At 41.6% G+C, this 27821-nt stretch overlaps 1 protein-coding gene across 8 annotated transcripts in view; it reads right to left on the reverse strand.

Moving 5' to 3' along the window:
• Positions 1–27821, reverse strand: part of SRGAP2 (SLIT-ROBO Rho GTPase activating protein 2) — a 191042-nt gene that overhangs the window by 65121 nt on the left and 98100 nt on the right. For all 8 annotated transcript variants that reach the window (XM_083444263.1, XM_083444265.1, XM_083444264.1 and 5 more), the window contains 3 exons: positions 16841–16903; positions 8423–8638; positions 7747–7875 (listed from right to left, as the gene is read on the reverse strand). In XM_083444263.1, the coding sequence (XP_083300389.1) occupies positions 7747–7875; positions 8423–8638; positions 16841–16903 (408 nt within the window). The remainder of the gene's footprint in view (positions 1–7746; positions 7876–8422; positions 8639–16840; positions 16904–27821) is intronic.

Raw genomic sequence — 27821 nt, forward strand, 5'->3', positions numbered from 1 at the left:
AGACCAGATAGTCTCTCTCTCTCTCTCTCTCTCTCTCTCTCTCTGTGTGTGTGTGTGTACCTGGGTGCATGTCTCCATCCACAGAATGAAAGAGGAAAACAGTTATTAATATTTTATAAGCCACTTCCATACAAAATCTGGAGGATTATATTAAGACAACAGCAATGTTTTCCAACTTTATAGCAACTGTTGGCAGTAAACATTTTTCAGCACTCCTTCCCCATCCATAACATTTACAAATGTGCAAAATAACATATTTATAAGTGTGTCTGTCTCACTGGACTTTTCTAGGTTATATAAATGTTTGATGGAAACGTTCTCCAAGGAAATCAATGTTTTATAAGAATTTAATGATAGCTCATCCAAATTCACTTCTCAGCGTGACAGCTGATTAACCCATTACTAGCTAGGAGACTTTAAAAGTGCTAACCTGGAAGGCCAAAGGCCAAGAAAATACTCTGCACTTCAAAATTCAATTCAGAATACTCCATAGCTGGTCACTAGGGAAAAAATGCTGAAGAGAGGGGCCATAATGAGTATAAATGCAGCCGTGCTAGATGCTGTGAATGGCTAAAATAAATCAGTACTAGGAAGATCTCGATTTGTGTATTTTATTTTTTACCAGTAGTTCTTAAGCATCACTGATGGGAGGAATACTCTTCAGGTTTGCTTGTTTTCTGCAGGTAAGCTTCTATTCTTTCCTTACCACCACCAGACAGGAGGATGCCTGAACAATTATGCAAATTAAATCTTAATGGCTGCATTTGTCTTCTGTGGCAGTCAGCCAATAAGCTATGCAGGGGAGTCAGGCACACCCCTGCACTGCAGTTGCTTCCTGGGCTAAAGAGACCAGCCTCTCCATCTACTGCAGTGCCACAGTCTGGATGAATATCATTCTATCTCCTTGCTCATCAGGTTGATAATGGCGCAAGGGAGAGTTAAAGAATCAGTTAATTCTCCATAAGTTGGTACAAAAATGGTTTTTCTTCAAGATGCAGTTGCAGTGTACTCATGACTGCCTTATTTCTGTTGCTGTTTAGAATGATGGCTGTGTTGGATCAGAAGCTCCAATTTACAGCATTCTGAGGGTGTGAGTTATTTTGGTGGTGAATTGTGTAGAAGAATTGTTGGAGACAGAACTGGAGAGACTTGCAAAGCAGAAACAGAAGGCTGAAGTTGCAGGACTTTGGCAACTTCGAACTTTTTGGACTTGCTGAGAACTTTAATCAAGGACTCTGAAAGTTGAAAACCCTCTCTGGGCTCAGAGAGAGAAGCCTTCCTGGAGCAACTGTGTATAGTTTGTGTCTATAGTGTGTTTTGTGTTTACTAAGTAAAACAACCTCTGCTACACTTTGTCTACTGTGGGAAGTTTAATTGCATTGCTGAACTTCTAACTGTGCATAAGTCACCCAAAAGGTGACGCACAAACATCCAACAGAGAGCAATCTGCATCTGTAGCCATGATCTAGATTGTGGTGCACAACCTGCGGCCTTCCAGATGTTGTTAGAGTACACCTCCCATCATCCCTGATCACTGGCTATGCTGTTTGGGGCTGATGGGAGTTGTAGTCCAGAAACATCTGGAGGGCCACAGGTTGTGCACCCCTGATCTAGATGAACACTGGCTGGTACTCTGCATTTCCTCAACCTATTCACACCGTATTGGGTAGGTGGGGTCTGGGCTTTGGTGGGCTACCAGTGAAGCTTGGAGGGCAACCTCTGCTTCAAAACAGGACTTTTAAGCACCCAGTCAGATTGGGATACAAATCTGGGGTCTCAATGGGCTGGATCCAGACTGAAGGTAGCCACACCTGCTGTAAATGGTACTAAATAGTAATAGTCATTATAAAGCAATAAAATGCCCAGTGCATTTGGCTGATGACAACTTTCCTCAAAGGGCATTGATAGCACATATAAATAAAAAAAAACTAGCCATAATTCAGATAATTATAAACAAAGATTGAAATATTTTGAACTGTTCTAATTAAGTTCTTGTTTTCTCTGTAATTAAAAAGTGGATTGTAGTGAGCTTGCATTACTCTTAATTTCTTTATCTTGCTAATTCCTTCCTGTTTTTCATGTACTATAAAGATCCATAGACTGTATTTTTTAATCAAGTGTGCCTTCTTTTAAGAACTTGATTATGTTGTAAATCCTTTCATATGCCCATTTTTCCAAGAAGGAGGTTAGAAAGCTTCATTTTATATATCTATATCTTATCTATCCAATATTGTGCAGAACACAAGTGTGTCTGATGACAGTTTATATTATGATCAGTTGAGGTTACAAGGTTTATTCCATGTTTAATGAATTTTATTGTCATGGGTTGTTCTACTGTAATTACTGCCCACATTTAGAAACATAACATTGCCATTCATTTGTGATTGTATTTCATTTTTATGGAAGCCACTTTGTGAGGACATTTGTGAGCTAAGGATGCATCTCTTTCCCCCTTTGCCTTTGATACCTGAGATGAGTGTTTTCAAGGCCCATCTATTCATGCTACCATTTTAACTGTTTTTTAAAAATTAATTTTAAATTGTTGTAACCTGCCCTGGAACCAGGTTGTGAAGGACAGGTAACAAATTTACTAAATATTTTAAATAAAAATTATGTATATTATGGCCATCATTTTATATTTGTTCTTTCAGTGCTGTCATCTACCAAAAAGCAGTGAGCATTTTAATGTTTTGCCTCTCATTTTCCTTCCTTCCTTCCCCTCGCCTTTCTTTTTATTCTGCGAAATACCCCACCCACACCCAGGAGCTGGTGTTTAGGCAATACATACATAATAACAGTCAAATAACATAAATTCTTATCCCAAACTACTTCCTTGCTTAGGTTTCAAGAGCCACCTAAAACTGCACCAGAGATCACCGGCCAAGTTTAAAAGCCACCATAGCAGAGGTTTAGAAATATGATTGATTTTTTATATGGAAGATGCACACTTTCTTTCTACTGCTTGTTGAAGGAATCTCATTGCTTAAAGGCATATTGAAAGGAACCATCACTCAGAAGTATCTTTTCACATTTTAGGGTTGTCTAGACATAGAGGCCAACATCTTAGTGTCCACCCCAGCAGTTCCCCACTGGAATCTTCACCAGCTTAATGCCAATCTTATTAGCCAGCTGAGCTCTATGGCTGAGCCAACCCCTGCCCCTCCACAAGCATCCTCAGCTAGGCAAACCCATTTTTCCATTAGTGCAATATTTATTTAGCATAAGGGATTAGCATCAGTTCAAAGGGTTTCAGCAAATTCAAAACCATCAGGGAATTGTTACAACTGAATGACTGCATTAAAACCTCCAGTTGTTCTGATTAACAATGAATTCAGCCTGCCGTTCTAAGCAGTCCAAGTGCGTCTTTCATTGGTATGGGTGGGCTTTTGCAATTTATGCCTTCTTAATTCTGAGTGGATGGCTTCTGCACAAAGAAGAACAGCATGGAACAGTTAGGCCAAGGGAGCCAACTTTTGGTTTGCTTTTACATTTTTCAAATACTGCTTGAACACTTATTGTTAAAATATGGTTTCCCCAAACATTAAACCTGATTTTTATACTTACTGTCTCAACAGATTTAACGTGTGATGTGAATGCAAGGGCATTAGCGCGGTGGTAGAGCACATGCTGAGAGTCCAAGGCCCAAGGTACTGCCTGGTAGGACAACTGGGTGAGACTCATCTGAAACCCTGGAGAGCTATTGCCAGTCATTGCAATGAGTTAGATGGACCAATGATCTGACTATGTCCCTCTGTTTCTCTTTTCCTGGCCTGAGTCACCTCAGCTAAGTCACACAACTGTCTCCTGTCTTAGAGCGAATTTTAACATAACAGCACTCACAGGGATGATCCAACAGTATTCTTTTGTTACCTCACCTATGAAAAAATGTCAAGCCCTGGGCCCCTGCTTACCAGTTTTGTGCCATCATATGGCGATGGGAGGGAGCAAAGAGGGCAATTCCTTCTTGGGTGCAGCTGATGGCACGTTCACACAGAGGATGCCATGCCATGCTCCTCTACCCCAGGAACCAGTAAGTAGGGCTTTCCGACTGCTGTGGGAGGGGGCAAGCAGATCTGTAGGGGAATTTTCTTCCTTCGGTTTGCTTCTAGGGCACAAATTATGGACCCCTATGTGTCTCGGGCAATACCCCATTGTTGACTTATCCACCCACTCTTACTAAGTTCTAGAGTTTGTTCCCTTGCCAAGATCAGAGGTGAGCCACCAAGCTGCAAGGTCTACAAAGCAATTTTAAACATAGTGCAATATTGTTACTATATATTTATTTATATCCCACCTTTTCCCTTTGATAGGGCTCTCCAACACAAGGTTTTTGCCATTGGCACAGCAACGCTGCCAGTTTGTTGACCGATTGCATGGTCTAATTTTACTGTCACAACTCTGTTCTTGGCTGGTAAGGCAATGGGCCAGATTCATATCAGGAGTCAGCAGGGGTGGGAAGCCCACTCACTCCCAAAAGGACAGTCCCCCTAAGGCCCACCTCTTTAGCTGGCATGGTTCCTCACATCCAGGTCATCAGACTGGTCCATGGTATTGGTCTGGACTGTGGTCATTCCTATATACCTGCCATTCCCATCAGCATTAACCTAGCAAGTGAGCTGGGATGGCTGCATCAGCCAACAGTCGTGTTTTCCTTCCCCTATGCCCTGCCAAACTTTGTGAGCTGTAACCAATAAAGATGTATGGCCTTCTGACTTGACCTCAGCCTATGTAAACCTCTAGCTACCAGACACCTGTTTCCCCACCCTGGCACTCCACGGCATAACAGCACAGTAGTTGTTACAACCCCTTCCAAAATGTGCGGCGCAATCCTAATTTTCTCAGAAATAAGTCTCTCAATTCAGTGAGACTCACTAGAAGGTGTTATTTAGGATTGCAGAATAAAAGTACTATCAAGCACAGCAAACTCTTTATATAGTTAAAAGATTGTGACAAATTAGATGGATGAAAGCCTCTCGCGTGAGCTGGCTCTCTCAGCACTCAGAAATAGCAAACAGTGATGCATTGCTGAAACTAATGCTTTTGCCTGGCACCGGTGTATAACCAGAGCAGCCTTAGGGCTCCTGGGGAGAAGCGTCACCCTGTAATCTGGATAAATGATGGCGCTTATCTCAACTCCTTCAGATTACCGCTCTGTGTTTAAAGAAGAGTTAAGGATTTATTAAGGAAATCCAAACGAGCTCTAACAAGATTCCTCCCAACGCATGCCTCAGGGAAGCTTTCTAATGGCACAGAAAGTGAAAATTGTGAATAGACATTGGCAGGGGTAGCTATCCCATATTTCATGGCATTTTACTATGATCGCATCAGCCTTCTCCTTTAGTTCTTCCATTAGTTCCCTGGTGTTAATAATCTAGTCGTTTTTAACTCTGACTACAGCTTGTCCCACATCTCCCTTTAACTGTGATTATAATCTGGTCCCATATCCCCCTTTAAACTCCTCACTCCTTTTGCAACAAATTTATCTGCTGTTGGTTGCCTTTGTCTTCCATCTCTGTGCTTTCTGTCATGCCTGGAATGATTTCCTGTTTACTTATCAAGCCATCTCCCCCTCCTCCTTCCTCAATATCCAGTTGCTTATTAGCCCAACCCAAGCAAGCAACCCAAGTCTCACCTGATGCTGAAGAGTCAGATTCCGAGGCTTTAGCCATCATTCCTAGACTGTGGTACCCAACTCTCCTCTCCCATTCTACCAGCTAAACTGACTGCTCCCTCATTCTTGACTCACCTGCTTAATATAGGCTCTAAGGCTGTCCTAGAGTTATAGATAACGTCACACCTGCATATTGCTGGCAGCGTATAAAACATTAAAGAAAGAAGCTCAGCATCAGCAGTTCTAGCACCAGGCATAGTCCCCAGAAAATTATCCTTCTCATAAAAAACCAAAACAAAACAAAACAAAACCGTACATGTTCAGAAAAAGCAATGTTAGCACCCTCATGGACCTCCGCCACTTCAAAATGCACATGGGAGAATCAGATTTTTAAAAATAATTCTCAATGTAAGGTGTTCTTAAAATCTAGGAAAAGGCTAATCAAAAACATATTTTCTCTGAGATGCTAGCTTTCTATCAACAGGGAGTTTTACGCAGGAGAAACACTGAAGCAAATCACTAACTTGTATGCTAAAATTATATTCTGATGAGGGTGGTACCACATACTTTGTATGAACATGTACATCTCCCCTTAGTAAGTCAAATGTAATTACCATGCATCTCATGCATAGTCTTAAGAAAACAGGATGACTTCACTTGATGCCCTCTAGATCATTCAGATAAATTAAACAGTGGGCATTTAAGGAGCATTACAGAAGAGATCTTGTTTACGTGTAATTCGTAAGTACTTTGAAATCACGCAACAGCCAACATACAAAAGCAAAAGAAAATAGAAGGTATCCACAGGGTGATATGATTCTATAACAGCACAACTATTCTCCACGAAGGCAAAACAGGGTTTCCTAGTATTGCTAAGGCTTGCACTTCACAGCAGAAAGAACAGTAAAGTCCTCCAATAAATACTTGAAGTGAGCTGAAGTGAGCATGACCTGTTTGATTTTATGACTGGCTGAACAAGGAACAGTGGAGAGCAGGCAAAGACGATAAATTAATTTGCTTGTTTGGAGGCCCCTTCCCCCCAACCCCAACCCCCAAATTACCCTTAGGGCTCCCCAATGGCTATTTTTAACTTTGATTACACGACGCTATTACAGCTGCCACCAAAAAGCAGAGAAAGCAGTGTTCAGCAGTAATCAGCTCAATATAGTCACTGCATCAGTCCTCTAGGATGGAAGTAGAGAATCCACACAGCAGATAATGTTTTATTTAACCACACTCTGAAAGACCTGGATCACTTTTCAGTATTAGCTACTTAATCACTTAAGAATGTAAAATGCTGCAATTTGTCCCACCAGCTTTTTAGCTTAGTCACAGTAGTCCACAATCCTGCTTACCATGGTTGCTACGGCTATTGTTCCACTGCCCTATGGGGCAAGGACAATAGGAGCCCCACTTCTCTATCCAGCTCGCAGTTGGGGACAAGGAAGGAACTGAGTTGCCCTGAGATTTGGACAGTCCAATACAGCTACACTGAATGTTCTAGTACTCCCCTTTCATACCATCCCATGCCAAAACAAGTCTATACTTTGTCCTTGTCCCAGAGGGAAAGACTAGAGATGGCAGTGTGGGCACCCAGTTGTAGAGGCACTCTGGGAGACTCAGCACCGAAACAAACCACAGCTGGGGGAGAGGAGAAAGGAATTGTCTCTGACCTCACACAGAGACGCAACATGAGATCAGGAATGAAAAATCCTAACCCAATGCATGTCTGCTCCAAAGTCAGACCCACTGAGTTCCATGATAAGTGTGCACAGGCTTGCTTCCAAGGCTGAAATGTGTGTGCGTTGAAAACAGTGAAATTTACTTCAGAGTAGGCATGTATAAGATTGCGCTGAAGGAAGCGCAACAACCTAGAAATCACAAATTTTGGCCTGACTAGCAAGGCCAGCCAAAGGTTTTGAACCCCCACATAATGAGTTCCATGTTCACAAACAACTGCCCTAGCACTGCTGATCTCATGCAATTGCCTGAGACACCACTCTGTACACAGGTACACAGATAATCCTAAATTGTACGATGATGGCCGACCACACATAGTTTAACTGAGGAGAGAGACATAATGGGGTTTACAGCAGCAAACTTCAGTGCTTGGGCCCAAACCACAGTGTACTTACATCAATGAGATCAGACAGGTCATGGATGTAATACTTGAACACAGACGCATTGGTGGCCTCCAGAGCCAGAAGATACTCATTTCTTGCCTTAATCGCCTTCAGTTTATTTTCTGTGTATTTTGCCTGGCGCTGAAAATAAACCAAAAGGAGTTTATTAGAAAGAAAAACAACGAAGAGAAGAAAAAGAAGTGCGGGTCTCACGCAAAGAACACATAGCATTCTTCGACTCTCAGCATTCCTCACTGTTGGACCTGAGCTCTGTGAAATCTTCCATACTTTTAGACAAAATAAAAGCATCCTGTAAGTAGTATGTAAACCGCATACTTCTTTGGTGATGCAGGGACACAAAGGCCAATTGGCACCCCATGGGAACATCACTGCATAGGATTATTTGGTCTAGTCCCACAACTCTACTTGTAGTTCTCTGTGTTGAACACACTACGGAGTGTTACTTGGCTTTGGCACCAAGGAACTATGCGAGACACTGAAGGCCTGAAAACCAAAGCTTCCAGATTCCCTGGAAGGATGTCAACATTTCCCTGACAAAGCAAACGAAAGCCATCCACTTATTAATTCATTGATTTCTCCATTATTGGGCTCTGTCTCCTTAATACCCCTATAGAGACTGCATTTTGCAGTCACCCAGCAGTTTAGCCCCATCATGCTGCTCACACACCTTTTCTTTCATTTTCTCAATCTTCTTGACTGAGCTTCGCCGGACATGTTTTTCTTCAAACTTGACACTGGAGGCTGAATCAGGGGAGCGTGGGGTTTGCTTATCCTCTTGCTTCACGGACTTGCCAATCTGCTTCTCTTCCTGCTTCTCTGCCTCTTTCAGCTTGCTCTGAGCACTGATGCTGTCGGCATTGTACATGTGGTAGGTCTTCATCACCTGCAAGAGACAATTGTCCAGCAGTTGAGCACAGGCTTTTTACCAGCCCCGAAGGGAAAGGCATGATTTTCACTCACCCCAGTCAACATACCAAGGCTTCTACTTTACACTTTTAAATATTTCAATTCTGCTGTGCTAATCCACAAATATACTGTTTTATATGGTTTGTGGAACTGCACGGACCTCCAAGGGTTAGTATTCGGAAAGGTTTCAGAACATTCTAAATGTGTTTAGCTTATGTAAAGTGATACAGTGGTACCTTGGGTTACAGACGCTTCAGGTTACAGACTCCGCTAACCCAGAAGTAGTACCTCAGGTTAAGAACTTTACCTCAGGATGAGAACAGAAATCATGCGGCGGTGGCGGGAGGCCCCATTACCTAAAGTGGTACCTCAGCTTAAGAACGGTTTCAGGTTAAGAACAGGCCTCTGGAACAAATTAAGTTCGTAACCAGAGGTACCACTGTACAGTACATTATAAAAGGACAGAAGAAAATAGCAAGGGAGAACAAGAGATGTGTGTAAGCATGTTTCTATTTCCAGTTGGAATACGATAATGCAATGAACAGTGCAATTAAGAATATAAAAGCATCTATTTGGTATTAGGAAAATAACAGTCTTTAAATATGATTCAATTGTTCTATATTTTTCCAGGATATACGTTGTTTTTTATTAAGGAAGTATAAACAACTGCCAGGGGAAAGACCAAAAGTGGACCAAAAGTGACTTGTTCCTTTCCTTGCTTGCAATGCTTCCAGGTGGCCACATGCTAAATATAAATGAGCTTTAGCAGTGTGCTTCACATACATATGAGCATGCTTGGTGGCTACTTCCCACTTTGGGGAGGCTAATTATGATAAAGTTGGAGAATCTTTGACCAGGGCTTCAACCTTAGACCTCTATTAAACAAAGACACTCCTCTCTCCACCTCAGCATCTCCTTAGCCCAGCTTTCTCCTCATCCACTTTTCTAAAACGTGATGAACATATAAGGTAACTTCTGCATTTTAGTGGGGCAAGGGAAGGAGAAAGACATAGGCCAGTGGCAAATGCATTATGGTTTAGTTATTGAAAGTCTTTTTTCCCTTGTCTTTCCACATACTGTGTTCATGGTGGCTTGCCATAATGAAGTTGGAAAACAGATTGTTATTTTAAAAGTTTATGAGGTCTCCAAATGTTGTCATGCTCCCCCATCCCCAAAGTGTCTTAGATATTCAATACTAACTGGATTGTAAACACGCTCAGCAAGTGAGCAGATATCTGTTCCAGCTTTGAAATCCTGACACAAGCCAAACTCCCGCCTCAAGTCCTTTCAATTTTTTGGCACAAGGCTATTGACTTTTGTTTCACCTCAGTTTGAACCTGGCTATATTTTTTGTTAAATCGAATACGCTCCCACTCCCTCTCCTTCTCTATGTGGCTCTCCTCCTGTAACAATTAAGCAATGCTTCTTGGTTACAGAAAGAAGCCGCAGTTAAAAATGCAAGCCCGGTCAGTGTTAAAGTGATGTGCTGAATAATTTACATGCCAACGTGGAGCTATCATATATGAAAAGATGAAAGGAGGCAGCTAGAATAATAGCTTTAAACAGGGCAGAGAATTAGTCTCTCCTGCCTCCTTCCATTGAGGGAAAGAGACCCAGCCCAGAAACTGATTATCTCCATGCTGGAACTGAAAGAATAGTTGGCTCCTAATTATGGTAGTATCATGGTCAAGGATCATATCAACTACATGAAGACCCAGGACAGAAACATAGCTGCTGTAAACACCACACAAACAGAGGATGTTACAGGGCACCCTTTTCTTCAGCACTCTCAACACCACCTGGAGTCACCCTTGGAAGAGGAAACTGATGTGGGCCTCTTGAGACTTAGGCCATCTTGCTGTAAAGCTGAGTGTAGGCAGATTAGAATCACAGCCCCTTCTCTCAGACTAGCAATTGCCAAATTCTCAGGCTGCAGAGACAGCAGAAGCATCACATTTCTGTAACTCCATGCTTTGTTTAAAAACACACATTTGTTGCTAAACTAGAGATAAAGGAGGAAACTTGAGTTTTATGTTGTAAATCCAGCTCCCAAATGCAGGAAACAGATGGTGCATCATGCTTTTCCTGCACATTGGGCCATGAGCACATGCATTGTGGTGGCAATTGATTCTGAGGAAGATGCTGTGTCTTCTAGCTACTATCACTAATCATGGGATGAAGGAATTCTATGGCATCTTAAGGGATTAATGAATAATCAGATCAATAGAATGACTAAGAGGTTTAACGTGCAACCCAAAAAAAACACTGTAACTGTATGTACAATTTCAGTTGCCAGGTAGATTGCTCTGTCAGACAGAGATGCTCCTGAAGTGGAAAAGATTTTCTAATTGTAAGCATCGCTGGAGTGAATTTTTTAAAAAAATATTCCCATCACTTTAACAGACTATTAGTCAGCACAGGCTTTACATTTAAAACAAATTCTCTCTCTCTTTCACTCTCTGCCTGAAAGAACTGGAAAGTACTCTCACAAGTGTTCAAAATCCCAATGGGTTAAAGGCATTATTTTAGCCAGGGATACATGAAGTCCCTGCCCCTCCTTCCGCCTGCAAATGATTCATCGCCCTTTTGAGATCATTTTCTTATTTCCCAAACTGTAATAGCTGACAAAGCTTTTTATGTAGCCATGGTGCATTGTTCTTTCACAGTTAGGCATCTAGATTTCTAGTACCCATTTCAATGGGTGAGTGGGTGGGAGCAGCAACTGCTAAAAACAAAACGACAACACCTCAATAACAGGATGAATGAACATTGGGTTTTCAAATGGCTGAGTCATGTTCCACAAGTGAGCCACAACCAGCTAAGATGGGCTGTACTAGTACCACCTCCACCATTTGAGGCCCCCTGCACTTTGCCATTGATCATCATGGAAGAAATTGGATTGCACTGGAAAAATTATGCATGGCGTAGGTTAAGAAATCTAAAATGACTGCCTGTCAGTACTTGCCTATGTACGCAAAATTGACTGGACTAATAGATGCGATGTGGGCTGAGTTGAATAAGGCAGAGAAGCAGTAAGAAAGGAGAGAGGAATGGAAGGTGGGGTCTGTGATTAAGACTAAGGCTACGGGAAGGTCTCTGGCCTGGAAAGATCAAATGCCACTGGCTTGGAAGCCAGGTTTATATCTATCTGGGATTGGTCAGATTTTAGAAACCTTTCTTTACTGGCACCTCATCAGTTTGCTACTAGCAACAACTCTTCACTATCTCTTTTTGCCATTTGAAATTGATATGGTTAGGTCAGTAAATGTGCATTCCCCCAAATTATACCATAATTATACAATTTTAAGAATGGGATCATGGGTCAACAAAAATTATGGGCCTTGACTTTATGGAGTAGATCAGGGTAGTCAATCTTTTTATACCTACCGCCCATTAATGCATCTTCCTTGATGGTAAAATTTCCTTCCGCCCACCAGTGCTTGATGGAAGGAGAATTCAGCTTGTGCCGTAGAACCCCCTACAGCCCACCTAGAATCCTGAAACACTCACTAGTGGGCGGTAGGGACCAGGTTGACAACCCCTGGAATATGGTACTCAATTTTAAATATTTTTAAAGGCTCGGTAATGGCAGTCATAGTCAGAGCAAATGCCCATGCCCTGCTTCTAAAACAGTTACAACAAATTATCCTTGGTCAAAGAAGAAAGAAACCGAAAAGTGAAGCAAACAGTAGAAACAACAGCATACCTCTAAAATGGTATAGTGTTGCATTATGGTTTGTTTCTGCTATTTGTCAGAACCTGATATTTAGATGCTGGAGAGAAGCATGCAACATCAGCATAATGAGCAATTATTTTATCTGGAACACAACTCTCGTGATCTTCACATTACTGTTTGAAAGAATGTTAGAAGTGAATTGCAGTAATGTATAGGAAGTTCAAGTGGTGTGTGTGTGTGTGTGTGTGTGTGTGTGTACACACACACACACACACAAACACACACACACACATATCAGTACATTGTGGTTTCTCCAGACAAGAGCATATGATAGGGGGAGTCAATACGGTGCCTTGCAGATATTGTAGAACACCAGCTCCCAGCTCCCCCAACTAGCATGGCCAAAGGCCAGGGACAATGAAGGGCATAGTGCAATAACATCTGGAGGCAACCACACTGGTTATCTCAGGCACAAAGTAATGTTTTGAAATGATTCTACACACATTTCCTGGTACGTTGGGTCCTCCAAAACACTGCCTTGACTCCATTAAAGTATTCCACTAGTACCCAGTTAAAATTAAAATTAGCTGGTTGTAGATGTTCACTGTGATGCACAAATGTCAGGAGAAAATTAAATGATGCAGCTCAGCAGTATTCTTTCAAGAGAACCATGCCCTGGTGATACACCACCACACAATTAAGTGCTATTTTCCTTTCTCAGTATAGTTCTGTCCAGAAAGTATGCAAGTCCCTGTAACTCTCACTTAAAATAATGCTAAATACTCAACAGCTAGGGTGGCCAAGTTAAACACTTGGCAGTCACTATCCACATTTTTAAAACAGTTATCCTAAGCTCCTCACAATCACACCACACTGCTGCTTAGTAATCGCAATGACCTAATGACATTGTTGCAAATCAGCACAAACTTTTTCCTATAGGAATATGCTTGTGGATTTAGCAAGGCTAACTATTCCCATTTTCCAGGAAGCGAGCTAAAAACCGCAAGCAGGACGCACCCACCAGTCTCCTGCAGAGTGCTGCTGTTATGTCGCCACACCAACCTAGCGCTCAAAATGCTAAACATCTGCAGCTGGAATTTAGCTAAGTACTAAAAATTCCATTGCACCACACCAGGCAGTAAAGGTCCTGAAATGCAGCTTTAAAAAGGCATTTCCAAACATTTGGCCACAATAGAACATAACCTCTATTCCTCTGTAATTTGCTGATTCACATTGGTTCTGCAAAATCATTCTGGATCTAAACTAAGTGTTTAATAACCCCCGCTCTGTGTTTGGGTCAATGTGCTTCGGGTAACAAGAGCACTCCTAAAGCATCTTTTCACAGATTGTGTGGAGAAAAGACTTTGGCACTGCAGCAACCCCTGTTGACTAGGTAGAGTCCAAGAGCACCCCCTCTTTTGAGCAGCAACCCCAAAGAAAACATTTGCACGACTGTTTCCAAAAATAGAGGCAATTTGGTCACAGTTGCTGTGTAGACAGATTTAATCAACGCTGAACATATCCCATTCAGCTGTGCAAGAAGAAATGTCTTGCATGGGAGACTTTTATTAACACTTTCTTCTTTCTCTCCAGGCAATGACTCTTCCTTGTTCCTCTTACTAGCTATACTGCTGAGCAGAAAGGCATTAAAACAGAAAGCTGGTTGCGTAACAGCTAAGCATACAAACTGTGAGCCTGAAGATCCTGGCTCAAATGTTGCCGCAGCTCATCGGCAGGCCTCAAACCAGAGAGGGAGAGAGAGAGAGTTTTTTGCCTAAGTCCCAGGGAATGGCCAGAAGACATGGAAAGCCACCACCTTCCTGCAGCCAAGCAGATCCAAATCTAGTTAGTATCAGGATGACATGTGTATGCTGCCTTAGTCTGCAGGTTGGAACAAAAGCAGGATATTAACGTAAGGAAATAAACAATTCAGGGATGCACAGGCTTCTGGCTCGCAACATCTATGTTTTGTTTACTAGAGCCCTGAGAGGCACCAATCAGAGCCAGATACAAAATAGTAAAGTGGGGGATTTTTCTCTTAGAATTAAGCAAAATGATGCTTTTGGGCACATACCCAGCATAGGAATTTGTTTTCAGTACAAGAACAAACCTCACAGTGAAACAAAAATCTGCATCTCTCCCCGCTGCTGACTTTCTTGATCTCAGCAGTGGGGGTTGGGGGAACCTTTCTGTTGCTGCTACCGTGAAACCATCGGTAGACTGAAACCTTGCCGATCTGCTATAAATCACTCTACATCGGTACATCCCCATCTACCTTCTCGCCACCCGAGCCTAAGTAACCAACAGAAATTGCTGAAAAATGACAGCATGTGTGACACTAGTTGACGTGGAGACAAATGAACCCTCGATAATGCAGTTGATGCTGTCTGACCCAGTGATTGTGCTGCAGAGTAAATGAAAGGACAGGGCAGGCACTGATGTGTGTTGCAGGCTTCTGCTCCCTGACGTAGCTCTCTGTTGCTTTTCAGCAGCTGCAGATCTACTAGCAGCTTCAAGTTAAGGAGCTGTATGTAAGCAGGAACAGGAGTTTCCCTGCACATATGCAGCACACCAGACTGCACTGGCAAAGCATCAGGAGCCACCAGAAATCGTCAGGTTCTATTAATTTATTTACTAAAGAAAGGTTGGGTTTTTTAAATAAAAAAAATCAAGACCACCTTTCATCTATGAAAAGAGCAGGGCTCTAAATCAGAAGGTAACAACAAATAAAAAACCAACACCAGAAGAATCACTGACATGTCTCTCTGGCCCAACACTAGATGCTAACACAGGCATAGGCAAACTCGGCCCTCCAGATATTTTGTGACTAAAACTCCCATGATCCCTAGCTAACAGGACCAGTGGTCAAGGATGATGGGAATTGTAGTCCCAAAACATCTGGAGGGCCGAGTTTGCCTATACCTGTGCTAACACAATACCAAATAAGGCGGCTCTCCTGGTACAAGACATTGATTTATTATAGACGGCATTAACTCTCCTTCACCAGTGCCAGAATGTATGGAGTACTCCAAAGTCAAAAACATACTTATGGTACCAGACAAGCTTTCTTTGTAAGATTTTCACTAGTGGTTGAGTTATCAGTTCTGCTTATATATTGATTTGATTGGCTTATTAAATTTATATCTTGCCCTTCCAAAGGAGGCCCATGGTAGCAATGATAATGAAGGGAATAACCTTTGGTGGTCTTTTTGAATACAGTTGTACCTCTGGTTATGTACTTAATTCGTTCCGGAGGTCTGTTCTTAACCTGAAACTGTTCTTAACTTGAAGCACCACTTTAGTTAATGAGGCCTCCCATTGTCGCTGTGCCGCTGCCGCCACCGCGCAATTTCTGTTCTCATCCTGAAGCAAAGTTCTTAACCTGAGGTATTATTTCTGGGTTAGCAGAGTCTGTAACCTGAAGCGTATGTAAGCTGAAGCATATGCAACCCGAGGTACCACTGTAGTGGATTTGTGGATCACATAGGTGTAGGCTAAAATTAGTGCAAAAATTCAATTAAATTAAGAAAATGAAAAATTACCAAATACATATGTACAGAGTCCACATTGCAAGGTGCTGGTTTGGGAAAGATTCCCCCCCCCCCCCCATGTACAATAACTGTGTGAACTTTATCATAAGGTTACCAGATTTTTTTCAATGAATCCGGGGACACTTTTCAACTTCAATGGATTTTGTATGGGAACTGATTTGTAAATCCGGGGACTGTCCCTGGGAAACGGGGATGTCTGGTAACCTTACTTTACCATCGATCTATAGTATAGAGATAATATATCTGGCATTTCTCTGGGCTTATACTAATCTATTTTATTATTAAGATACATTTGGATAACATTTCTGAAGACTCATATGCACTGAACTGACAGCAAGGCTGTGTCTTTGCAGACTCTCTAGTTTTATCCACCCTGGGGTCCAGGTACAAAACTACAGCTAATGTTGAGTTGTAATAAACATTACTGCCTCAATATATTTAAGAAATCTAAAACCTGCTGCCACCCTACCTTCTAAGAATGCAGACTTAAAGCAGTAAGTGATATGCAAGCATCTACTATAAATCATCATTGTGGAAAAATTACTGCATGACGAAGTTAGTGCATAGTGCATTCCTGCACGTGGAATGAATGGAACCAATTGTATGTGGCATGCTTGCAGCCAAAGCTGATCTCAGAGCTGCAGTTATTATACTGTGCACAGTCTCAATGATGCACCCCAAGTCTCCACTAGTATTCACAGCCTGATGTGGAACGCAATCAGACAACATGAGGAAAAGCAATAGAGATGCAGGCAGAGGATAAAAATGGAACAAAAAGGGAAAAAAGAAATTTACAGTACATAACCAACTAGCAAATAACACACCGCTTCAGTACAGACTGCAGCCATTTATCACTTCCAATGCTTGATTGCTGCTGTTGCAGCAGGCAGGGTAAAGTCAAACATTTCTTTCCTACTTTCTGAAAAGGAGCCAAGAAAGCAACTTGATTTACCGTGTAGAGCTCATTCAGGACCTTCATCAAGTCTTCCTGTAGCTGCTGCCCCACTTCTTTGCTCTGGAATACAAAAGAACCAGAAAAGGTTAACTGGAAGAAAAGAGAGGAAAACAGGGGCAAGGTGGCGGCGGCTGCTGCAAACATGCCATGATGTTCACAATAATTCAGACACAATTGATCGTCATTATTCCCACTGGCAAATCCAATAAACACTCAGCTTAGCTCCAATTACATTCAAATTAAACAACCTATTTTAATAAAATGCAATAGGCTGCACACAAAGCCAGCCAAATGCTGGTAGTGTGTGGTCGAAGCAAGCATTCATCTCTGCAAAGGAAACTCTGGCTGCTGTCAGAGGTAGCACATGGCTATGCTAGCATCCAATGCTTTCTTCTTCTCTTTTCTTTTTTTGAAAGCGGAATCCACATAAGCTGCCAACAAATTGGAATTGTGGGAACAGTACAGTCAGATAAGATGGAGAGCCTGGCCATTAGAAGATTTCAGGCCTTATTTCAAAGGTATGTTTCAATTCTGGTGGAGGAGGAAGAATGGTGTGCCAAGGTGGGAGGCTGGAAAGTACATTTCCCTTTGTTTTTATCTAAGTCATTCTTTGACATTTGGGGCAAGGGGAAAGCTGTGTTAAACAATGGCTTTTCTGCAGCTTGAGAGCAGTTGTGCTAAGGTCCCGCTTGCACAACCTATGATAACAGGATGCTAGACTTGTTGAGCCTTTGGTCTGATCCAGCAGGGCTTTTCTTATGTCCATATGCTTAGTGATAAGTTCCAATGAATATGACCACCAAACCCGAAAAAGGAAGTTTTGTTTTGTCACAACCTGTGCAAACTACATTTACTCTTATTTTAGAATCCACACTCAGTGCCAAGAGAGAAGACAAAAGAAACCACACCCAAGGCACTTCACATCCACACACAGTCAAGTCTCAGCTTGTGCCAAGGGCCCAGATGTGAGATTTTCCTCCGCTGACAATACACTTATCTATTTTTAAACAGAAAAGAACCACAAGGCACTTGTATCTGTATTGACATACTATACTCCAGTATAGGAGGCACTTGGGTAACTGAGCCACCAAGTTAAACCCCATACAATGTGACTCATGAATTTGCTCGCTTTAGTAGGATTTATTAGCACCAGAAACAAATAAAGGAAAGCCACAAGCAAATGTGATGGACTGTCAAACTGGACTGTCAAACTGGGCTGTAGCTGGATCCATTCGCTCTTTATTTTAAAGTATGTATTTATTCATTTAAAATTGGCACATGGCAACCGTCAGGGTTTTTTGGGTCGGGGGGTAGTCTTAAACAGCAATATACCCATATTGAAAGAGATGTGCCACACTTGTCAAATAGTTTACAAGAGCTAAGCAAAGAAGCATAAACTGCTTCCACAAACAATACCAGTGAGCATCTCATCATTGCATTGGCCCTCACCGTCTTCAATCTATCCAGCCATTTGCTTTTTAATTCTCAGTTACTGCAAAGACAGCAAATCCTTGTCTTTCAGAGCCTGCATTCCATTCCTCCCACTATCTTTCCCACAGTAGGGTGGCAATCTGTAATCTCGTTAAGGTGGGTATTTGTATTAGTCCTCACTGTACGAATTGTTAAAGAAAAAAGAATTATGAATTCAACACACTAAGGACCTGTTGATTTGCAGCTGTTGAACCATGGAAGATATATCATTAAGGTGAGTATAAATAATAGTCACCTCATTGGGTGACTGGTGACTGGCTTTGGTGACTGGCTTCTGAACAGAAAACTATAATCACAGACTTGCTTACTACTTCTACTGCTGGCCAACGCATTTTCCTTTCCTTTCCTTCCACAGCTGTTTAACATCCTAAAATAGTATTTTCACTTTCTAAACAGAAAAGTAGTAGTGCCAGGGATCAAGAGAAGTCTCTTTACATTTATTGCACAACAGAATATAATAGTTGCACAATTATGCAATCGCATGGCTCAATACATCACAATGGGGAGAGAATAAAACCAATAAAATGACAATTATATCCAGGCAGATGTTTCCTTTCTTCCCAGCAACCGTTCTAAGAAGGGATGTATCAAACAGCATCCTTGTTTATTTGAACAGGCTGTTGAAATGATTGTGACTTCCTGCTTCAGCCATGGCTCCCTATGGAGACTGGTATTGTACTTCATAAGCCAAGTGAAACTCTATACTGTTTAAAATGAAAGGGGCCTTTGGAAACCCAAAGCATTGCTGACACAGAGGCCCGGTTAACAATCGTAGTCTTGTAACGCTCACCCAAGATTACTATGGTGCGTAAAGGAAACTGGAACAGTGGCTCTCTGATCTAGAGTGCCCTACATTACACCCTTTAAAAAAATGTAATTAGCTGCCTGAAAGCATGACAGAGAAGGAAACTGGGCATGTCAGGGGGAAATTCCCCGACTAAAAACCTGACCAGGAGGACAAAGAGACAATTATTTATCATGTGAAACCTGGTATGACTCTCACCCCTGTTCCCACTCCCCCAAAAGCTGTTTCTTCCCTACAATCCTATACTGTACAATGGAGAAGAAATTTGGGGGAGGGGAGGCGAAACAAAACTCCATCACAAGCAAATGTAGCCCATTTTATTTTAAAGAAGAATGTTCTCAATAGCTTACCAGGAAACTGTCTAGCTAGGGAAATGATCCTGGGCCTCTAGCAGATGGTTTGACGAAATTGTTAATTCAGTATGTGACAGCTATGAAAAAGGTGAATTCCATGCCAGGGATTATTATATAAAACCAACAAGAATCATGACTTCATAAAAACTGACAGTGAGGCCACATGTGTAATATTGCATAATGTTTTGGTGGTCCCAACTAAGAAACTATAATGTAAAAGCAGAAGTCGGCAGCCACGATGTGAGCAGCCAAGTGGCCAAGTTTGCTGATGATACTAAGTTGCTCAGGGTCATTAAAACAAAACAGGATTGCAAATGCTCCAAAAGGATCTCTCCAAACTGTGTGAATGGGCCATAAAATCGCAAATACAATTCAACATGTGTTTTTTTGCATGTTGGGGCAAAAAATAAATAAATCTTAACTTCACATACATGCTCATGGGGTCATAGGGAAGATGAAGATGTTGCCCCAGTGTGCAGCAGCTGTGGAAGGGGCAAATTCTATGTTGCGGATCATTAGGAACAAAACTGTAAGCTTCTGAATGCCAGCTGTGGAAACCAAGTGCTCTTGCACTTGAGTCCTGCTTGCAGGCTTCCCAAAGACATCTGGTTTGTAAGTATGAGAAGATGATGCTGAACCAGATAGGTCACTGGGCTGATCTAGCAGATTCTTCTCATATTCTTAACAAGGTGCTGGGAGTACCTTCCAGTTTAAAGACCTTTTTGATTAGAAAAAATACAGTGGTGCCTCACAAGACGAAAAGAATCCGTTCCACGAGTCTCTTCGTCTAGCGGTTTTTTTCGTCTTGCGAAGCAACCCTATTAGCGGATTAGCGGCTATTAGCGGCTATTAAAGGCTTAAGGGATTAGCGGATTAGCTGCTAAAAGGCTATTAGCATCTTAGTGCCTTAGAAAAAGGGGGTGGGGAGCGAAAAAAAATCGCAGGAACTCGCAAGACATTTTCGTCTTGCGAAGCAAGCCCATAGGAAATTCGTTCTGCGAAGCACCTCCAAAATGGAAAACCCTTTCGTCTAGCGGGTTTTCCGTCTTGCAAGGCATTCGTTTTGCGGGGCACCACTGTACACTTAAGGGTAGAGGAAAGATGACAGATGTTTATACCAGTTACATGGTGTGGAGAAAATGGATAGTGACAAATTTCCCATGCTCTCATAATTCTAGAACTCAAAGTAATCAACAGTGGTACCTCGGGTTAAGAACTTAATTCGTTCTGGAGGTCTGTTCTTAACCTTGAAACTGTTCTTAACCTGAGGTACCACTTTAGCTAATGGGGCCTCCCGCTGCCACCACACCATGCTGCATGATTTCTGTTCTCATCCTGAAGCAAAGTTCTTAACCCGAGGTACTATTTCTGGGTTAGCGGACTTTGTAACCTGAAGCATCTGTAACCCGAGATACCACTGTAATGACATTGATTAGCAGCAGATCCAGGAAGCAGTTCTTCATAGAATGCAATTGATTTATGGAATTCACTGCTATAAGATGTGGTGATGGTCACTAGCTTAGGTGGGCTAAAAAAACGGTTTCGATAATTCATGGAGGACAGCCATCATTAACATCTATGAGCAGCCATCAAAATCTGCTTCTCAAAGGTATTTGTTTAGCCACTATGAAATAGGATGCTAGAGCAAAACAGCCTCACCAACCTCTGTGCCCATGTGAATGAATCCAGTCTTAAAGCAAACAATATATTTTTCATTTAGAGGTAAATGGCCACGGGAAGTTTTAGTCCAAAACATGTGAAGGGCATTAAATTGACACAGGTTGACATAGATAGGCATTTAGTCTGAGCTAACAAGACTCATCTTAGTCCTCTAAGTGGAAAATTTACTGCTTGCTATGAAAAGGATTCCCCTCTCTATCACTGATACACACACACACACACACACACACACACACTTTTAGCCTTTAAGAGGCAGTTTCAGACATTTGTGTCTGTTACCCTTGTTAAACAAATACTTTGAAGGCACTGTTCCAAATTTTAACACATTCTGTTTATTGGTTTTTATTTTTCAATGCGATAGATTCTGACATGATCTTAATAATTAAGATAATTAATTTTATGGTTTTGTTATTGTTAAGAATCTTGAGCATGACTTATGGAAAGCCAGGATATAAATATTTATCCAAAATAAAAGTTCACTTTCCTCCTTCTCTTATCAGAATCCTGACCTATTGCTATACCAAGGTTTTGTCTACATTTTCATTGGAGGGGATGAAAACTTCAAGCAATAAAACAATCTCTTACTGTGTTGTATATTTATGTTTAATTTCTTGCAAAGCTGAAGTTCCACTAAGACCGTAGGGAATTTTGAACCAAAAGATCTGTCAATTAGAATTATTGTTTTCATGATTGTTTTAAGTAGAACTTCCAAGTTTATATTTGCTTCTATCTAGACAGCCATAATTGTCTAATTGCATCTGTATCTGCATTCCATGCCAAATGTTACCCAGAAGAAAACCTGCCAAATGTGCAGCTTTAGCACTTGAGTCTTTCTTAACATCTTAATTCCTCTATCAGCCTTTTTATAACTGAGTTTACTTAGATGCAAACATCAGGCCAAAGCCAATGTGAATCTTTCTACTTTTCATGAGTATAAAATGAAAGATTAAAGGAATAAATGGTTAGGAATATAAAATGGGAGGGGGGATTGAAGAGGGTAGCCAAATTCCAACTTGCTTTCTTAGCCTTCATAAGCACACACACATGGCACTCAGTGTGGAAGTCATAATTTAAACTTTTCTAAACAAGGAACTCTGACTCAATTTACTTCAACATAAAGCAAAGAAGATTTTAGCCAGCTTAAGTATTTAATGCATTCAAAGGTTATTGAATCAGCACTATTCATGCATTTTAAATTAAAGCTGTATCATGATTTTTAAGATGAAATCCAATTTTTGAGGTTTATATATTTCAGTTACAGCTTTGGAAATACATCTTAGAAGTCCAGAAGCATTCCCTCCTCGCTGGAAACTGCCATTAACAGTGGCAATTTTTAAAGAAAGCTCACTTGCACTTGATGGCAGTATGTATCTGCCTGGCTAAGGGTCATAATCTTTATCATTCCCTTTAATAGTCAACTCAGGTGGCCTCTACTCATAACCATATCATAAGATGACCCCAGTTGGATCAGAACAAAGCCTTATCTAGTTCAGCATTCTGTTTCCACAGTTGCCACCCTAATCTGGGGGTTAAATAGATCCACCCAATCCCATGACAAGGATCTACGAGCTTCCAGGACTATTGATGGCAGTTGATCCTATAGAGCAGTGGTTCTCAACCTGTGGGTCCCCAGATGTTGTTGGACTACAACTCCTATCATCCCTGAGCTCTGGCCTTGCTAGCTAGGTGTGATGGGAGTTGTAATTCAACAACGTCTGGGGACCCACAGGTTGAGAAAGGCTGCTATAGAGGAAAGAAATGTAATCCTATTGCTGCTTTCTTTTCTTGGGACACACACACACACAGAGAGAGAGAGAGACAGAGACAGAGAGAGAGAGAGAGACAGAGATGCGGTAAAATGATGATGCTGGTTTTAAATTGTTTTCCAGGGAAAGAGGACAACCTAGCAAGGAAGTCCGCTGTATGAGCAAGACCCAGCAGGGTTCTAAGGTTGAAAGAATGAAATGACCTTCTTAAACTGCTGACAACTTATAGCCAGGGCAGCAAGTATGGGATAGCACATTGCAGAATACAAGCTCCCATCACCCTCTAATAGATGTGGCTGATGGGAATTCGAGTCCCTAAATATCTGAAGGGCAACACATTTGCATAGTAAGCATCTTTATGCATGGCATAAGGGTAAAAAAGATCGCCTCCTTGCCCCATAGGAATGTTTCACGTATAATGGAAGACAGACACATTTTGCACTTTCCGGATTCTCCTCAGAACCACTATAAAGCAATAAACTGCCTTGATTTGGGGCTGACAGTCAGCCCAAACCTGAGCTCTCTGGTGCCATAGAAAGGTGTCTTTTCGTCTTTCTGCTTCCTGAATCTCCCCACTCTCAAGAGACCCGAACAATACCAGTATTCCACAGTTGTCTCCTTTTGGTGCTGGGGATACTCTGCAAACTCTTGGCTTCAGGTTCTAGTTGTTCAAAATAAAAGGATTCCATAATGCAACAAATGGAGCCGGGGCGTAGGAAGGGGGGGATGCGGTCCACCCCAGGTGTCATCCCTGAGGGGGGGTGTGACAAAATGGCACACCACGGGGGGCAGCACTTACCATGGGGCCTGGCCTGCAGCGCACCTGAGCCACACGTCTCTCCTGGGAGTGCTTGCATCTGCCAGGCAGACTCCGTGGGCAGCTCACCACAGCGCTCCTGTGGGCAGATCGCCACGCTGCCCCTGTGGGCAGATCGCTGCGCCGCGCCTGGGCACAGATTGCCGCCCCTCCCCGTGACCTACACCCCTGAATGGAGCTAATGTTCGCACCTGAATATTGACACATGCAAGATGGAGCAAAGTCACAGGTAGGTAGCCGTGTTGGTCTGCCGTAGTCGAAACAAAACAAAACAAAACAAACAAACAAACAAATAAATAATTTTTCTGAAGAAATGTGCATGCACACAAAAGCTCATATCAATAACTAACTTAGTCTCTAAGGTGCTGCTGGAAGGAATATTTTTAAAACTTTTATTTTATTTTATTTTATTTTATTTTATTTTATTTTATTTTATTTTATTTTGAAGATGAAGCAAAGTTTTAGCCTCTGAAAAAATGACAGAGAGTGTCATTGTTTTGATATTGCTACAAAGACAATTGACAGCTCTTTTTCAGAAATGCTTCACCGTCCCATCTCAAGCAAGAAAGTGGAGAACTGTGAAACTGTCCAGAACCAAATAGAATCTGGAATGAAAGGGACTGGGGAGAAATACTGCACTCTATTATAAACTCATAGGGGAGAAAGAAGGTGGGTACTTTTCAAAGATGGGGACTATCAATGCACACCATGCTTAAACCTAAGGTCCAATGTTGCTGGAAGTTTCTGATTAATGTTGCTAGAAGTGAGAGGAAGAATAGGACACTCACAGCCTGGCACAGGCTGCCAGCTGCCAGCACTGATTGTAATGCAGTAGTTGTTGTTTTGGTTATGCATCCAATATTGGGGTCAGCGGGGAGCAAATGATGACAAGAGCATAGAAAATGGCTTTACTTGAGGTCATTTTAGCTTTCCCTCTGTTCCAACAAGGCGGGTATATATGCCCACTGTCAAGTAATATAAATCTGAGTCACTTCAATGATATGATCCACCTACTTTGTGTGGCTTTTATACAGGGAATATAAGAAACAAAGCAGAAAAGGCAACACAATGCCAGCTATGGTTTGCATTCAAAGTAATTTATTCAGATCCCTGAGGGAGGGCAGCACATAACAGGGCTGTGAGTGGCAAGTTTGCCAAGCCTGCTGAAACATGCTCTTTGACATAATATTTGGTTATAAGCTGTTTCTTGTTCAGAGGCATGCAATATGCACTCCACAGGATACTCAACTTCTTAAATAATGTCTTAATTTCAATGCTCTGGAACATTCACGCACTGGAAGCCACATTAACTGGCATTACAAGAACACTACCATGTATTTATAAACTGTAGTCACCTATGCACTGTTTTTTTTTTTATTGAATTATGTCAATTAAACATATATAAAAACAATGCCCACAACATATCTATGCTTCTCTGACCCATAACTCCTTCTTTGCATGGTCCACAAGTTCCCCATTTCTGCTTATGTAAATTGGAGTCCAACAACATCTGGAAGGCCAGAAGTCTCCCCACATCCATCTTACCTGATTAAGAAAGCTCATAATTTCCCCTTTGCTTGAATAGCAGTTAATTATAAATATAATTGACTGGGAACCATCTCGAGATGCTTGTGTGCAACTCTGGTGCTGAAACAAAGCAAAACCCAGTTCTAGCCCAGAATTCTGCTGCTCAGATGGTTCACCTCTCATCATTCTGTCCATGTGATGCCTCTCAAACACCTGCGTTGATTTCCCACCCACGTCTGCACTGGCACAAAGTCCTTATGCCTTAAAGCTCCCCACTGCTTTGGTCCCAATCTCTGCCCTCATATCCAGATATATTACTGCCCATGGCCATCACTGCTCCAAATCTAATCTCCCTCAGATATCTGAAAGTCTCCTTATACAGCCTCACCCTTCCTTATGGTGGCCTCCTACATGACAACTATATGACGGTGTGAAAATTGACCCAGTAGAAAATTGTGATTTAGCACTAAACACCAGTGCAGAGTTAATTGGAGTTAGTTCCAGAAGTGGAAAGAGGGGAAATGCCAACATAAGGAAAGAGAAGGTAGGAAAGAAACCCACAAGTTTCTGATTACTAACCAGGGTTAGGCAAACAGACCACATTTAATCTGTAGCACAGCAATGAAAAGATGTGCATGACCCAACCCCTTACTCTGATATCAAAGCATCAAGTTATGAAAAAGAAAGCAGTCAATTGACTAAGGGTTTCCTAACACAATTTAGTTCAGATTACAAAAGGCAGAAACATTAACAAGGAACAGTGGGGGAACAAAATGTAATCTAATTGTAAATGATTTTTCTGATTGATCACCTCCCTGTAGAACAAGCAGGAGAAAGGCCTTTGAAACTGGCTACATTCTTTGTTTCAGAAGAATTCCCACAACAGATGAAAGTGGTAATCCATAGTGTTCATTAATCTGCATTTAACAGAAGCTAGTTCTAATTAGATAAAGGAACAAGAAATCTAGAAATGGTCAGTTTTTTAACTTACATACATTAATTTATTTGCCTTATTTTGCTTTCATAATGCACCCAAACAAGTTCTCTTATCAACTGAGCAACAAAGGCTAATCATTAATGAGAAAACTTGAGCACTTTTTTGTCTGCCAGTAAATGTACAAAGAATGAACACCCTGGAAAGTAACCAACATTGAAATGGACTACATGGTAATTCTCTACATTACACTTCCCTCTTTGAATAACCCAACAAATTATTATTTCATTCTACAACATCATTAAGACAAGTGCAACTTTTTAAAAAGTGTACTTAATTTGACATGAGTCCTGATCTCAGCCTTCATATAGAGCCCTCTTACCAATTTATGAAACAGCTGGTGTTATTCAATAGTTATGCCTCAAAGTATTATTGCATGAGTAAGCAAACAAGAAAGCAAGCAGAATGATTAGGACATTCAAATGGCTTGAGTTTCCACGCACTAGTTCAACTCATGCCCCCAAGTTTCACACCACCATCCTTGGGTGGCCAGATGCATTGCCAAGTAAATAAACCAAGTCCTGAAGCCTGACAAAGAAAAGCATTCTGCTCTTATAATTGCTAGACTTAGAAAGAAAAAGATCCAACAGCCCCCAACTGAGGATTTTCAGCAATATTCTCCAATACTTTTTCAGAACAAAGGTGGTCCCTGTTGTGAAGAGCACCATCTATTATAATAGTCATTTTCTTAATCTGAATTATCAAGACAGGCAAATGACAAAAGTCTATCCTGGTCTGTCACCATAATAAAGTTCATTCATTCATTCATTCATTCACTCACTCAAAAGTGCCCCAAACTTTTCTGACCAAAATGTTTAGTAATTAGTATTGTATCAGTGGGGGATATATGTCACCGAAACCCTGCATTTCTGAGTAAATCCCAGTCCTCTCCATTTACTACTTTGAAACTGGTGTAGGTGATGGACTCTACAGGCAAACTAAAAAATTCTCAATGGCTTAAGATCTGGTTGGCGAGTCGCTTGAGGTCCATGCTTGCTAACATTAGGGAGAATTCTTTGAAGATGGTCCACCACTGGTTTTTAAACTGGGTCAGACTTGCTCACATTGTAAGATCTGGTCCCCCATTATGCTGGTGGGGTTGTAAGGTACAAGGCACATATTGGCATATATGGTGGGGGTACACAAGTTCTGGAAGCAATGGAGACTGGTATAATTGTTAGCTTAGCATCCAAGGTGACCTGCTTGCTATTTCTCTTATCCATTTTTGATGGTGCCAATGCTGGCCTTACTTCTCAATGATTAATTCTATATTTGTTGGTTGTCGCTTGTCTAGTGATCTCTCAAGGGTGAAAGGGTACACATTGTTATCCTATGGACCTATGGTTTAAAAAAGTCATGCTCATTGCCCTTTCTAAAAAACTGACTCATAAAATATGTGCCACCAGGAGTGATGAGGACCCCCTCCGACTTTGCTTTTGCTTGGAGGCAGCTTGAGATTTATATGACCAAACTAGCCACTAAATATGAGTTTATTTGGCAACATTCAGGAATGTTTGGTAGAAATATGAATCTTGTCACGATGGA

The sequence above is a fragment of the Podarcis tiliguerta genome (genome assembly GCF_965153285.1).
Source record: "Podarcis tiliguerta genome assembly, chromosome: 6".
Lineage (NCBI taxonomy): Eukaryota > Metazoa > Chordata > Lepidosauria > Squamata > Lacertidae > Podarcis > Podarcis tiliguerta.